This window comes from Lepeophtheirus salmonis, chromosome 7 (assembly GCF_016086655.4).
Source record: "Lepeophtheirus salmonis chromosome 7, UVic_Lsal_1.4, whole genome shotgun sequence".
Classification (NCBI taxonomy): domain Eukaryota; kingdom Metazoa; phylum Arthropoda; class Copepoda; order Siphonostomatoida; family Caligidae; genus Lepeophtheirus; species Lepeophtheirus salmonis.
This window is the reverse complement of record NC_052137.2, coordinates 3233763-3249879: the sequence shown is the minus strand read 5'-3', so window position 1 is coordinate 3249879 and position 16117 is coordinate 3233763. Positions and strand designations below refer to the sequence as shown.

At 31.1% G+C, this 16117-nt stretch overlaps 1 protein-coding gene across 1 annotated transcript in view; it reads right to left on the bottom strand.

Moving 5' to 3' along the window:
- Positions 1-462: 462 nt before the first annotated feature.
- The window catches only part of LOC121121616 (uncharacterized), a 141565-nt gene continuing 125910 nt past the window's right edge, over positions 463-16117 (bottom strand). The window contains exons 13-14 of the mRNA XM_071890079.1: positions 2654-2719; positions 463-1529 (exon numbers count right to left, since the gene is read on the bottom strand). Coding sequence (XP_071746180.1) covers positions 1306-1529; positions 2654-2719 — 290 coding nt within the window. The 3' untranslated portion in view covers positions 463-1305. The remainder of the gene's footprint in view (positions 1530-2653; positions 2720-16117) is intronic.

Here is a 16117-nt window from a genome sequence, read left to right as displayed (position 1 = left end):
AAAAAGAGGACAGAATTGTCAAAAAATAGAAAAAGGAGCGACCTTTTTCTTTTTTAAAGAGTTACTTTTACAAAGAAGGTCATTTTAAAAATTTACGTAATTTCTTGTTTTCTAAAAAAAACCGTAATTATATTTAAAATCACCATAAGGCCTTGTGGATAAGTACCTTTGCTATATAGTTGACAATAATGAACCAAGATAGCATACATGACGTCATTGGGGGAAAAAAGAGACTTCTACTACAAAAAGGTCATTTTAGAAATAAAAATAAATATTTGTTTTCTTTTAATAACGTAATTAGATTGAAATTCACAAGAGGGCATTTCAAAAAGTACCTTCGATTTGTAGTTATGGAGTACGGGGGGGGTAGTCCACTTATAACTGTCGCTATCTGATTATTATGGCAAGATATAATATAGAAAGGGATCAGGGAACAAACATTTTGAAAAAATAGAATCAACCTTTTTCTTTTTTTTGAAAATGATGGAATTTGCTACAAAAAGACCTTTAAAAAATAGTTAAAACAAAATTATTTGGAGGGGTTAACAATGAAACGTTGTTCTAGAGGGGGCGAGGGGTTAAGAAAAAAAACCTGTTAGTACACACGAGGGCATTTGGTTAATGAATGCCACCTTACTAGAATAGTTTATTAAAAAAAGAGGGAGTTAAATTAAAACAATCGTGTAAGGAATGTCTTAAGAAATTTTAGGGTTGATCAGTTTGTTTTTATCTTATCATAATAAAAATTAATTTTATAAAGTATATTAAAAATTGTCTAAGGGACCCAATGTTCAACAACTATAAGTTAAGTTTTTATATATTTTCGGTAAACTATTCACTTTTTCGTCCAATGACATTGGGTTCAGTTTTGATATAAACCTGGCAAAAAAATGTATTAAAGTATATCACAAATATATTTTACATTCCTCGTGTACCAAACTGGGCACATAAAAATGTTCTAACAAATTATAAAACTCTGGTGAATCGAATTAAATGAATGACAATAACAAAAATTTACAAAAATTCAGGCAGTAAAACGAAAAGAAATGTTTTCTCAGGTTCTTTGATGTCATCAGAATAATAATTGGTAAAAAAAAAAAGTTTCATAACTATTCTCTAATATAAAAAAAAAAGCCTTAAGTTGGTCAAAAAAAGAAAGGGAAAAAAAGAGTGCTCGTTTTATGTAAAGAGTACTCCTTGGTTTATGACTGATATTCATCATGATATGTAAGAAACCATTCGTTCTATTTGTGTTGAGCCCAAGTAAGAATGCATTATCTATCCATGCTTGAATAAAGTCCCTTTTTAAAACTGAGTCTTTTGACAAATTATATTGGGAATGAATTGTTGTAGGATAAGAAGAGTTAGGGTAGTTAAGAAGGATTTGGGAGTCGTCATGAGCGAAGAGGCGGAGGACCCGTAGAAGCCCTCAGAGTTCCAACCAAAATCATCTATTCTTTGTTGTTGCTGATTCACAGATTCGTAGTAATCGGTATCACCATTATTATCCATTGTCTTGTAGTTTTGACCTATTGAAATCAAATCAAATATTAATACAATTTCAAGGAGTTGGCAGCGGCGTCCGCAGGGACACCCAAATTTAGGGTTTCTTTTCTTTTTACTAGGTAATTTTATATTTGAGTCTTTTTATTTATTTTTTTCCCCAAAAAAATTAAATTTCCTTCAATAGCTATAGATTTTTGAAATTTTTCTCCAAAAATAATATTTGAAATTTTTTTTAGAAATTTTTTGAAGGTCTCCAAAATTTGAAATTTAATTTTTAGTGTCATTTGAAGGTTGGTACTAACTGAAAAGGAAAAGAATAATATTCCCATCCCATTTGTCATATCATTGCTGGATACTGGATACAGAGGGTTGGGGGGCTTGTGTTTATTTACTTCTCTTCATAGCTGCGAGGAGCTTTAGTGTCGCACACAGGTGGTGGGCTGGATGGGATGTAGCCCCCAAAAATTAAGGATTTTTTTCTTTTTACTAGAAAATTTATTATTTGAATCTTTTTTTCCAAAAAAATTAATTTCTTGTGGATAGCTATAAATTTTTGAATTTTTTTTCCAAAAAATGTAATAATATTAATTTTATTTTTTGTAAGGAGCGGTGGATTTTTGAATTACTTTTTTCAAAAAAAAATTATATTTTGTGTATAACAGTGAATTTTTGAACTTTTTTTTTCAAAAAATGTAATAATATTTATTTTATTTCTGAAATTTTTTTCCAAAAATTTAATAATATTGATTTTATTTCTGAAATTTTTTTCCAAAAAATTACATTTTTTATGAAGATTGGATTTTATTATTTTTTTTTCAAATAATTTAATATTTTGTGAATAACTATGGAATTCTTAAGTTTTTTTTACAAAAATTTAATTTTTCAATTTGTTTTTTCAAGAAAAAAAAATCATAAACGAAGCTAAACACACACAATATAATCTTTCGGACGCTCTTGAGGTAAGTAATTGAAAAATCATGACATTTATCCTACTCTTCTCCAAAACATTCATAAAATTGACTGGGGGAGCTCGTTAATTTTTGGTTTCTTTTTTTTTTCAACATACTGATAGGTATAATTATATATATTAATGATTGAGCACTAGTTATCATGTCAGACCCACCCAATAAGTTTAAAATCTACTTACGCTCTGCTTTTCGTCGATTAGAGTTTTTTGATTCTCTTGAGGATGAAGAACTTTTGATTGTGGATCCTGAAACAAATTAAAAAAACAGATGTCATATAATGCGACTACATTTATTATAAAAGCCATGAATAACATATGTAGAATAAATGAGTAAATATGCATCAAGTTTTTTTATTTATTTTGTTGGTTTGAATGCATTAATAGGATATCTGTCTTATTTAATCAATATTCTTTATTTTCTTCTGTTTTATCGTTTTCATAATAAAAACTTTTTCCATTATATAAGAATAAAAAAGAAGAAGAGGAAAGAAGTCAAGATTGCAAAGATGAAGGAAGAAATAACAAACAAAATTAATTTTGGAAAAGATTCTATCCAAATAAATATACATATCCTTATATAAAGATTTTATATTATAATTTACAAATAGAAACAATGTTATATGTAGCCCGTCATCACAAAAGCAAGCTAGAATATTTTTTCTCAAAATTGAGTTTACATTTGTATTCTTATAAAAATTATCGTCCATTTCTATCAAAAAATAATTCTTATTAACTATTTGGGTGCGTTGCTAATTGCCTTTAAAGTAGTCAAACAACAACAAAAATAAACGATAATATGAAGAACTCAATAAATTTTTTACTTCATATCAATGATTGAGTCCTAAATTGTTGTTACTCAAAAACTACAAACATTATTATGTTATTCCTCAAAATCTAATATTTAATGTTCATACTTCAAAAGAGAGAAATTTAGAACGTTTAAATGAATTTATTAGATTCACTTTATTCTAAAAATGGGAAAACACCATTATTCATAATGAAAAAATGGAGTCACTCAACGTAACTCTGTAAAGTATATATTTAAATTAAGAAAATTTAGCACTCTCGCCTCGATATTTATATATAACCCAATACTGAGTGGTTCATTAAAATCTGAACACTTTTAATTTTAAACTTTTACAAGATATAATTTTATAATTAGAAATATAATTTCAACAAAATTCAAACTATATATAAATGTGTGGCTGATCTCTATTAATCAAGACGCCCTTAGTGGCAATGATGGCTTCTAGGCGGTTGAGGAAGGCCTGGAACCCACGACAGACGTGAACCTCTGTCATGGCGTCTCAGTGCTGTCTGACAGTGACATTGAGGGCCTCAGTGTGGACTTCCACAAAATCCAAAACGTGTAGTCAAAAAGTTCAAAAGAACTCAAAAGAGTTTTGTAACGGAGGAGATGGGGTTCTATCATTGCTGGTGTCAAAAGTGGTACTTATTCCCTCAGAAGGCTCTTTCCACACACTTTTTTGATAGCTCTCTGGACAGTCTGATGTGAAACCCCAAGATATCTTGTATGAGTCGTCATGGACTTAAAGGGGTCGGCCTGGGCGTTTTTCTTTAACTCCTCAGGGTCGAGTTTGATCTTTTTTACTCAGCCCTTCTTCATCTCCAACGTTTCAGACTTGCTGATGACGTAGACATTGGTCTTTGAGACACCCAACTACTTGGACTGCGTGAATGAAAATTCGTCGATCACATTCAAGTGTCATTTTCTCGACTTGTACTTATGCTAGAGAATTCAATTTGGTTCTGTTTCGTAACTAATTGTTTATGATTTTATATATCGGAATATAAATTAATTTCAATAACTCAACATTCATTAATTATTGGATGACTAAGTGTTCAATGCACCATCCAGAATTTCATAGGCATATTTGAGTCAATAATAGCATTATTATTCAAATTACTGTGATGAGTTAAAATACCCCAGAATTTTACTTAATGTTTAAAACCTACATTTGATTTAAGAATCTTATATTGTCACCGATATGGCATTTCAAATAAAATCTATAGAATTTTAATATTATTTTATTTTGACGATCCATTTTTTCTTCTTTATGCTCAATTTTTGACGTGCCCAAAGGGGTTAATATGAGAGAGATAGCACTCCCCATTGAGAACTACCTCGTGTTGGATTGACATGAATTTTTTCACCTTTTAGTTCAGCTGTGACTTTTCGAGTGTTGAGAAGATCTCTATAGCATAATCTGAGGCTCTCTTGTACTACCTGCTTTTCAATTGCTATATCTGCTTTGCAGATTTGTATATAGTCAAAAGCACAGGTGGTTTCAAAACATACTGCAAGCGTGCATCGTTGCTGATAAATATATTTTTCGAACAAGTTAGTTGCTTGTGACAAAACAGTCTCGGATGATAGGTCCTTTGTATCGGCATGTTACGAGGGAAGTGTCGGAATTACTTTCCACTGTCCCATAGTCCCATAAGGATTTAGTTTGAGAGGGTGATTGGGCTAAAAGATTTTGCCATTATCTTTGCACGGTTTGAGCGAAAATACAACTTTCATCTCTCGCCCGATATTATGTGCGTAGCAAGTCCTGAGAATTACTTTGTAACATTCTAAAGACGAAGTAGATGTTGTTGTTCACAAGTTGTTCCATTACGACTGGTTTCAGTCAATCCGATCCTGAACTCTTGGACTTACACATATAACTTTGAAACAAATCATCAGGGTTACTCTCCGTTGTTCATGAGCATTAGTGTTGTTCGAAAAGTCTTTGATCAACTATACGACGACGATTTTATAGATTTTGTAAATTTCCAATCAAATCTTTACATTATATCAACTGAGGTTGGATTTCTTAGCTGATGAAAAAGTGCTGTAAAATTGATATATGTTGATTATTAATAAAATGAAAGTAAAAGGTTTAAAAATTGCGAAATTGGGACGTGTCCGCCATAGCTGACATTGTTAAGATGCTGAAGGTTAACTGCTATACAGTGTTCAAGTTTAGAAAGCTTGTAGAGGATGGATAAAGCCTTGGGGAACGGCCTAGAGGTAGTAAACCAATAAATAAATAAAAAAGTACGTCACGAAAATTGCTTTTACCTACTTTAAGGACCGACAATTAGGACTGGACTGCGTTCCTCGATCTTAAATAAGGACTGACCACAACACTAATGAGAAGAAGTACTATTGGTTAATGCATACTTAGATGTTCTCTCCCCAGATGAAAAAATAAGGATAACATATTTAAAAAACAAAACAATCAACTCCTCTTATAGGCAAATGGAAAAAATCTTGCACACTTTTGGTCATATTTCATTCAACTCTAAGTATATATATGAGCGTACATAGCAAATAAAGTAACTTTTATCAACTTGACATCCTCACTTTTAAGATTTTATACAGTTCATTATAACATGGTCGTATTATAGTTGTAAAAAATAATAAAAGCAAAGCAAGTATAAAAAGTTATTTTTTTTTATTTCCTTTTAAGATGATGGTAAGACTTTTCAAAAAAACAAAAAAACTTTTCACTTAACTAATATAAATGTTTAATATATAATACATTAAAACCTAATGATAAGTGTACCTAGGAAAGAGGATAATGTTCTTTTCCTCTGCTTCTTGTTATGAGTATGAAATTGTCATTAGTGTGTTTTTTATATAGAGTTTTACCTGAAGTCGCAGATATCATTATGGCTGTAAATAATATGTCAATGAACGATATTTTTTCTAGTTGAGGCATGAACAGCGTTTTTTACTCTCTAAAGCTGTCTTTATCTTGAAGCAATAACCTCTAAGTAGAAAGGGATCACCAGTGCGTAAAAAACGAAGAGTATTACTGAAGATTTGTTGCGGATTTATAAGCGTAGGTCCTCACTGGACTCAGAGTAGAATTGAGGTTTTACGTCGGAGTAATTCTAGTCTATATTTCCTTGTTATATACGGAGTGGGGCTTGTATTTATTACCAGCATCTCATAGCTGCTCGCAGCTAATCTATTATAACATTACGACAGCTAATCTGCTTTCCTCTAAAACATTTTTCAAATCGTCAGGGTGACTACGTCCTTTTATTTTTACATACCAGGAGTTCATATTTTAGACAACACTTTAAATTAACTCTATTTCTAATTACGCAACCTCCATAAATTTACAAGTTATTTTTTTTAAAGTAGACCATTAAATTATCTAATGAGCTCGTCGAACAGATTTTTTAAAGAATTTAACAGAAAAATGTTTACAGGTCTAAATCTGGTATTGACAATAGTTCAAAGGTACTTAATAGAAGGGACAATATTTGCTTAAAGCAAAACAATAGTAATACTATCGAGTGATGAGATTCGGAAATAACGGCAGACAAAAAAATTATAGAACTCTAGTTATGAGGGTAAGTCCTTGTTCTACTAAATAAGAATGGAATTAACATCGGAGAAATTCCTGCAGATATCCTTATGGAGTGGGATTTGTGTTCTTATAGATACTTGTATCTCAACTAATGACAGCGAAGGCGCTCTCCTACTAATCATTCTTTCAATTACAATGTTTAACAAATTAAATTTTGGTTTCTTTTTTTAAGACCGCAGATATATATTTTGACTGTGAGGGGATTATTGGTAGTAGCATGCGGTTCGAATCATATTGCTAGATACGTAACTTTTTAGCACGTTCAGAGTAAAAAAATCCATCAACAGGGATTATCACTCTTCATTTTCTTATTTACTCATAATGACACGTTATATAATGGTGACGTCATAATTATGCAACCTGACAATTTTATTATACAATTACTCGTACTCTGAAAAAGTGGCAGCCAATGTACCATTTGTCCTATAATTGTCCATGCTCTGTCCTTAAAAATGGAGAGGCTAGTGTTTGGAGATGAAAGGATTCAAACTACCTTCGAACCTCATGTTGCTATTTTGTGTTTATATAATGGCCATTAATGAATATAACATTTAAAGTAATATGTACTTCGTTGTAGTTGCCCGAAATTTAATAATTTTCAAGAAGAATACCAATTTTTTCGGTCTTAATAAATTGACCGATTTTTTCAGTCTCCAACTATGAAACTATTTTCTCCACAGATTTATGAATGATTAAAATATGATTAATTTAAAACATTTAACTTCATATGAAGTCATTGTAGGTCCATCTTCACGATTTTGAAACACAACTGACATCATCTATTGAATCGGTAGGAAGTAATTTTAAATGAGACCGATCAAGACAAATTTTTTTCTTTGTGACCGATCTAGACTGAATATTTCACTATTTCTTATCTAGACCGAACTTTTGAAATAACTGTATAAGTTTGGACCCCTAAACTACCATCCCTCGTAGTATATAATTTAAATAAGTATGTTACAAAAGTGGGAGTGCTTAAATCTTCTTTCTACGCCACGTATTCTGTTGCACAAATAGCTGATCCATAAGAAATTTTGGGACGCTAAAAACAACATTACAAAAATACATTTCAAAAAAATTACCCTAATAGTGTTCTAGAGAGTTTACACTATATTGGCATTGCAAAAATTCAAGAAAAAGTCGCAATATACAATTGGCTCCGAGGTTTTTGGGCCAAAACTCAAAACTCAAACATGAGGAACCTTGAAAACACTACTATTCATTAAATGAAAGAAATATATCAATTGATGGACAGAATCAGTATTTATGAGATGAAGCAGTTTGTAGTCGCTAATAAATAGAAGATGTAATGAACTGCAGATTTGCAGGGCAGTTTGGGCAAAAAAATTCCCCCTTCCAGTTGAAAGAGAAAAATTTTAAATACACGTAAGGGATCTTGAATATTTTTCTATTCATGGGGGGAAAAAATATAAAAGTTCATTTACGCAATCAGTTTTATGAAATGAAGAAGTTTGTAGTCGATAATAAATAATTGGAATATTGGTTTCGACGTTTTGGAGCAAAAATGAACCTTCTAAGTAATATAAGAAAAAGGAACATTTTTCTACAGATTAGTAAAAAAAAATATTTAAATTAATGGACAGAATCAGTTTTAATGAGAAGAAGAGTTTTGTACGTGCTAATAAATTATGAGAGGAGTGTTATTTACATTCCTTTCCGGTGATTGAACCTTGTACAATTCACATCTCGGAATGTGTAGGTTCTTTTACTGAAACTACAACAGTCATTAATCAATAGAGACTTAATTTGAGTGCAATGATAATAAAAAAACTCCGTACATCATATTTAATACGCCAATTTTAAGAAACCAGTACGTGCAATTCAAAGAAAAGACAAATTTAATTTTAGCCCACAAACCTCCGGATTTCTCAGTAAATAGCCAATGGATTTGAATAATTGAGGTATTTATGGGAAAAAACACAAGGTATGTGCCCATTTTCAAATTCATTTTTTGACTTGTTTCGAACTTTGTAACATACCTAATATATTTTAAATTATACTGTAATTGCAAAACTGAGGAATCTCTGATGGCAGGATATTTATTATTTAAAATAGAAAATAACATTCAATTGTCCAAAAAATGTCGTTAATGCTACAGTTTTAATTTGAAAATCTGTAAAATATGAATAAACCGGTATTTTACAAAAAGTATCCAAAATATTATTATCAAATAAACTACCACAGTGCCTTTTATGTCCTATAAGCAACATTGTTACATGATATTGATCATTTTGGACTTCCAAAAACTGTCCCTATAAATTCTTATTTCTCATATTCGTTTTTCGTATTTTGGAGGGAAGGATGTGTGATAATAGAATGTTAGTAAACGACCTGCAAGATGAACGACATTAACAATGTTGAAGTCACGTGGTACATATGTGAAGGTACTAACATACTGTGTACAATATACAACATCAAGAAATTAAAAAGAAAAAACAATGATTTTTATTTTTCGTCTCTTAATTTTACTGTTCATTAAATCTGTTAAGGTTTTTTTATTTTCTTTTTCCTCCTTGCTATTTTTAATGAGCTCTAATTCATCTCTCAAATGATTTTAACAAATGTTTATATATACTTACATATATTTTTAAAAGAAAATTACTTTTTGCAGAATAATTATTCATATAATTTACATGAAATTATTCTTCATTAGGAGTGAGAGAAAGAGCGAGGGGAGAAGTAAAATAGTGTACAATATTATACATACAATTTTTTTGGATGTGATTATGAAAGTTACTCTATACGAGAGAGAGAGAGAGAGAGAAAGAAAAAAACAATACAAAAATATAGCACCTGTATATTATATAAAATGTATTATTATGATTTAAAAAAAAAAGTGTAATGAACAAGGCCGTACGCAGTTCAGGTTCAGCGGTTCTATCAGTTCCGGTCTCAGTTCTTTTATTTAAACGGTCTTGGTGTTGGTTCAGCTTTATCAGTCTTGGTACTTCTTTATATTTGCTCAGTTCGGTAACAGGCACATGCAGCAAAGGCCTTCACTAGAAAATTCGTGCCAAGGATATCGTATTAGGTACAAACAGGGCAACAGCTACCTTATGTGCAAAGTACATAATGCCCAAAGTTCCAGCAGGGACCACGAAAGCTGAAGTTGCTTAAGAGAATGGTTTTTAAAGTGGGGGCCGTGAGGAGAGGCTAGGGAGGGGGCGCAGAAAGATTGAGAATTGAGGATTTCTTTCCGTCTACATATACTTGGTACATATAATTCGTATAAAACGGGCCTCGGCTAAAAATGTATTATTGTAGGTTTGCCCTTGGCATAGTAAAGTTTGGGAAACACTGACTTAAGAAATATTATACTAATACTATTATAGGGTCACGACAAGCTTATTTGCAGACCTGGATCATAATCTACCCCACCCCTTCAATCTTTTATTTACACTGTCTGGTGCATAAAAGGACTTTTCTTGATCCATTAGAAGTATCACTCTGGTGACGTAAAAAAATCATTCGAAAACCCTGCAATTGCACAAAAAAACTCTGAAAATTGACGTATTCATATAAAGGATTTTTTATAATATATATCGTATTTTCTTTATATATTCATTATATGAACTATAGAACAAGAACCGAGACCATTGCGGTCCCAGGTCGATTTTGACGGTTCTGGTTCTAGCGGTTCAAGAACTGGAACCGTTTGAACCGCCAAACCGATAAGGGTACAACCATTATTATAAACTTCAAATAACATACATAAATTTGTCTAGATGAGAAGTCCATCATCTTTTATGCTTGTCAAATTGAATTTTGCGAAGAAAAATGCAATAAAATTATTTTGCACTAATTTTCAAAAAAAAAAGAAGAAGTAAAAATAGCATTTTTTTGGCATTGCAAAAGAGAAAGACAAGCCTGTCAAAAAAAATTCGTACCCGCAAAACCAAAAAAGTTATGGAGACTAATGTTGTCGAAAAAATAACCCTCGATAACTGGTTCATGCTTACAAATGTTGCCAAAATGAAGTTGTAAAATCCACTGGAAATTTAGAATACTTGAATGTTAAATCAAAAAGGACAAATTCATGTCCAAAATGCATCGTTTTTTGGCATTTCTTCTTAAAAATTGTAAATTAACATTTGATGAAAAAAGAGAGAAAAAATGAAAAAAATAAATGAAAGATTATTAAGAAAATAACACATGCTACAGCTAAATCTCAATTTATATGTGGAAAACCTATATGCAAACGAATCTCCAGACAAATTTCTACAAACTTTATTTTATCTTCGAATCCAATATTTCATGGGAAATGCATTTCTTTTGCACCTAAAATAAAAAAAAGTGCAATTTTCACCGATTTCTGTTTTTTTGCCCATTACTTTTTTGATTTGAGACGCCAGTCACTTTTTGATTTATAAATCAATCCCTGTTTTATCCCGACACGGTTCGAAAGAGGGTCCATGCAAAGCTTAGACCTCCTAGAGGCCCACAGTGTAGGCACCCATAAGAAACACACACACAAACTGTATTATATATATTGAGATTATTATTTTCCAGAGCTCCTTAAATGACTCGTCGAGGTTTTTTTAACCACTCGCAACCTCGATATTCTTTAAGTATCTCACAATAGTATCAGCCCTTAACTTATTAAATGTTCTAAATAGTTATTTAAGACAGTTGGTAAAAATCAAGGAGATAATATATCCATTTACGACTCTAATAAGACAATTATACATATAAAAAATATCAAAAGATCCCTGTAACTGGTGTTGTATCCGACCTTATTTATAGGCCCAGTACGGTCTGAGGACCAAAAAAGTTATTTGAGATACGAGATCTGTTCTAAAAGTAAGGTGCCTTTGTATTTTTCGGAAAAATATTTATGTTGTCCCCTTCAAAGTAATCCCCTCAAATACAATATACTTGTGCCAACGCTTTTTCCAATCCTGGAAGCACTTTTCAGTATAACCTTGAGCTCTTCCAAGGATACAGTCTTTATCTCCTGAAACGTTGCAAATCTTCGTCCTTTCATGAGTCTCTTCAGTTTTTGGGAGCAAGAAAAAGTTACATGGGGCCAAATCCGGTGAATATGGTGGCTGAGGCATCCTGACCTAATTCCTTGGACTTTGTAGCATTTTGGAGAAAAATGTATGTCGCAGCTCTTATCAAAATTTCGATTTGCCCTGTGCTACCATTATGACAGAGTGGTACACCCTGGGCACTGCCTTCATCTTCAAATGCCTCCAATTTGTTCCCCGGCGTGTACAGGCTCTTATTTCTACTTTTGATGGAGGAGGTATAGAATAAAGAAGATATATAAATATAGTATTTAAACATATACAAATTGGTTTTGAGACGTTGTTTCTTGATTCCATAGAAATAAGGTTTTTCGTAAATTAGTGATGACAATGTAAGTTTTGGGTTACCACTCTGTAGATTATGTTTTACTCTTTGTGGAGGAAAGGTTGAGAAATAACTATATTCATAATGACATAATGGTGCCTCCATTAAATAACTAAGGACTGAAAAGTGGCATTTATAAATAACCACATGCATAAATACATTTATATTTTGTGCTTACTTTTGTTTAGTGTTATCATATATATACATTATGAAGTAATAACGAACCAAAAGTAAAACAAAACGAGGCGTCATTTATTTTCATTTATTATGAATAATTTATTTTGATATGTATATATTTCCCTGGTTTTTAAAAGACATAATTTTGTTTTCTCTATTTTCAAGTGTATTGTAAGGAAAAATAGAAGTATACAAAAGACAAAGACATTAATCTATTTGTAAACAAAACAGCATCAAAAGTTTGTTTTCTTCCTCTTTTTTAATATGGAAATTTATAATTTACCCAACATTCTACTAATACATGAAGCAAATGAGACTCAAATACGGAAAAATGCCATTAAATTCCGGGGTTCTTTTTGACATATTCACTAGTGTTGAGACTCGGGTCAAAGCGGAGTTATTTTTTGGGGTTGTGTATTAAGTTATTTTCTCACGGATTTGGAATGATGTTAAACAGGAGAGAGATGTCAAAGGCTCCCTCCCAGCAACACCTCTATAACCTTCTAAAATTTAATAAATGATAAGAAAGATATACTGAAAGAAAAAGTTGAAACTTTTTAATTGATTAAAATGTAATTTAAATATTTAGATCATTTAATGAAAATAAATTTTTGTTAATAAATTATTCTGAATTCTTATATTTATTTTCTCTTATTATATATTTAGAATCAAAATAAACACACTGATAGAATATACCATCAGCAGAGGTTATCATGAGATTAATAAATGAAAGTATATGCTTCTAAGTGTTCTCCAAACAAAACAGTATTGAAATTACTGCCTATATATCTATTTTAAAGAGCACAAAATACTGGGTTAGAATGATTTAATGATTAAAATTTCTTCATATCTGAACTCTTCCCATCAATGGCCATACATATATGTTCCCTTAATATGAATATCTATAAAGTACCGGCACTGAAAAATATGGAAAAACTGCATTTTTTCTAATTTTCAAAGTGAAATTGATTTAGCTCATGTTCATTCTATCTTTTTGAAAATTACGTTTTTGAAGTCTACGTGAAAAATAAAACACAGTACAAAAACACTACCGGTTTTGATTTTAGACAAAATGGAAAGTACAGCCCAACCTAATATGCAATATTGTAATTGATATTTTTTCAAATACACGCAATCTCATCAAAACTTATGCGTACTAATTTATTTTTTGCGATGCCTTATACTCATACAAGTATCTTTACCATCTAAAATTGATATTTACAATTGCAAAATGAATGGAATAATACCAAAAGAATGATTCAAAATTCAAATGTTCAACTGTTTATCATATAAATAAAATACATTTTATTTTTGGGATTTGCTTATTACTCAGTTTACTAAGTGCAATATAAAAAATATGTTAACTAATATAGGAGTAAAACCATTTGATGAAGTTTATTTGAAATTTGTTCATTTCATGTAGATAGAGCTCAATTATGATGCAATTTATGACGTCAATGACAATGCTCTACCATATATTGCGTAATTTTTTGATGAATTGACACATATCCAGCTCCTTTTCCCCTCTTCTTCAACGTGTTCTGTAATCCTTGTAACAAAAGACAAAACTAATGCTTTAAATGGTTATTTGGTTGTCGTTGTTTAAAAAAAAAAAAAAAAAAAACCCACACAAAATATGAGGTTTTTAAAATAAGCTCTTTCTCTCTTTTTCTTGAAGGAAAATGAATGAAATGGGAAGTCTAATAAGCTTTTTTATGTCTTTGTAAATATATATATGTATTTTAGGGTGGCCCTTAAAACTCAATGGTATACCTTTACTGATGTCACCCTTCCATTTTGTTCCCTTTCTGATAAAACTTATCCCTACAAAATTTTATTGACTTTAAATAATATTTTATAGTGTCCCTAACTTCTTATTGACCTCACCTATATTGAAAAATGAGTCGAAAAAACTTAATATGTAGCCCGTCAACACATAAGAAAGCTAGAATTATGGGTGTTTAGATCCAATCGGGAAACATTGTTCTATCAACAAACTTTAGAGGAGTTTTGGGGATCATGTCGACAGCTGTTTCAGATATAAAGAATATTGAATTTACAGAGAAGGAACGGCTTTGCAGCGTGACGATGACTTTTGTTCATAAAAACATGGAATTTTCAAATTGGGAGGTCACAAATATGAAGCTGGAGATCAGCAATGGGTCTGGCATCAAGATTCAACACCTTGTCAGGTCGCTGAAGTGGCTATGTGAGCACTGCTAAGAGTTGATTGGTAATAAAATATGGCCCGCAGTAATCCGAATCTTAACCCGATTAATTCTTTTGTCTCGGGCTACGTTGAATCTAAGACTTATCTAAGAACATCTCATGTCATCAGGGACCCTTTGCTTTCCTCTTTCAAGAAGACAATGACCAATATGCCAAGGAACTACAACTTCAACGCCTGCTCCTCCTTCGGGGTATGGATCCACATTGTGATTTATGCTTGAAGCAGATAAATACAGTTAGCTTTTTTCAACAATGTTGTGTACAAATCAAACCAATTTTCAATTAATCCATCGGAAAACGTGGACTCCGTGACAATTTATAGATTTAACACCCTGTATTTTTCTAAAAAATGTGGACTATATTTGTATTCATTGACGAATAATCGTCCAGTTGGATTAACAATGTATTCTGGTTATCCCTTTGGAAGTACTGCAAATTGTACTCAAAGTAGTCAAAATTGAGCGTCACAATAAAAAAAATGAGAAATTGATAGAATTTATTTTCAAAGAGCCCTATGAGGGAAAAATTAAGTATCATGAATCAAATGAAGGGCTTTAACTATACCTATAATACTTGGGTATCTTAATTCATCCACCAACTTTGAGTACAAATCCAATAATTGACTCAAATGTGTTTATGGAATATTGGGTTGTTTGTACCTATATATGCAGTACAATAAAGTTACTACACCAACTATGTCTGTAAGCATATATAATTTTCTAGCCTTTGCTGTTTGTGTAGTTTCAATATTCAATACTTTTTAGAATCAATTATATAATAATTGAATATTTACTGTCATAAAAAGTAATTTATCTACAAAACTAACCATTATTTGGCAAACACTTTTCTTCTTGGATTTAGTAAAAATTACATTTATTCTACGTTTCATTTGTGTTATAAAATAGAGAAATCAGAAATTGTTGATGAATCAACAATTTTAGTCATTCCAATGTCACTCAAATCATGTTACAACTTTTTTGCACTGAAGTATATTTACATTATTAGAACGCATTGAGAAGGTAAAGTGCCCAATAAGAGTCACCCTACTGTAAGTATGTAGTAGGTTTATACATCCCGTAAAATAAGAGTATAAATACTTATGTGGATCTAAGAAGACTATGAACAACATTTAAACACAAGTATTATTTTTTTTGTTGACTAAAGATGTTTGAAAAGGATTTGAAAAGATACAACATTTAATATTAAAGTAAAACTTTAAACGTAATAATTTAAGCTTAAATATGAATTTTAAGCGTTGTGCATTTCCCTTCGTCTTAAATGTTTTACATAATATTTTTAATATATAGGGTATATATATATTTTAGAGATGGGACGATTAATTGGAATGGGGAATCGGAGAATCAGGTGTTTTTTCTGGAATTGGAATCGTGATCAGCATCGGGAAAATAATGTTCAATTTGCAATTCTGATTCCTATTTATTACTGGTATTTAACTATTTATTACTTTTCC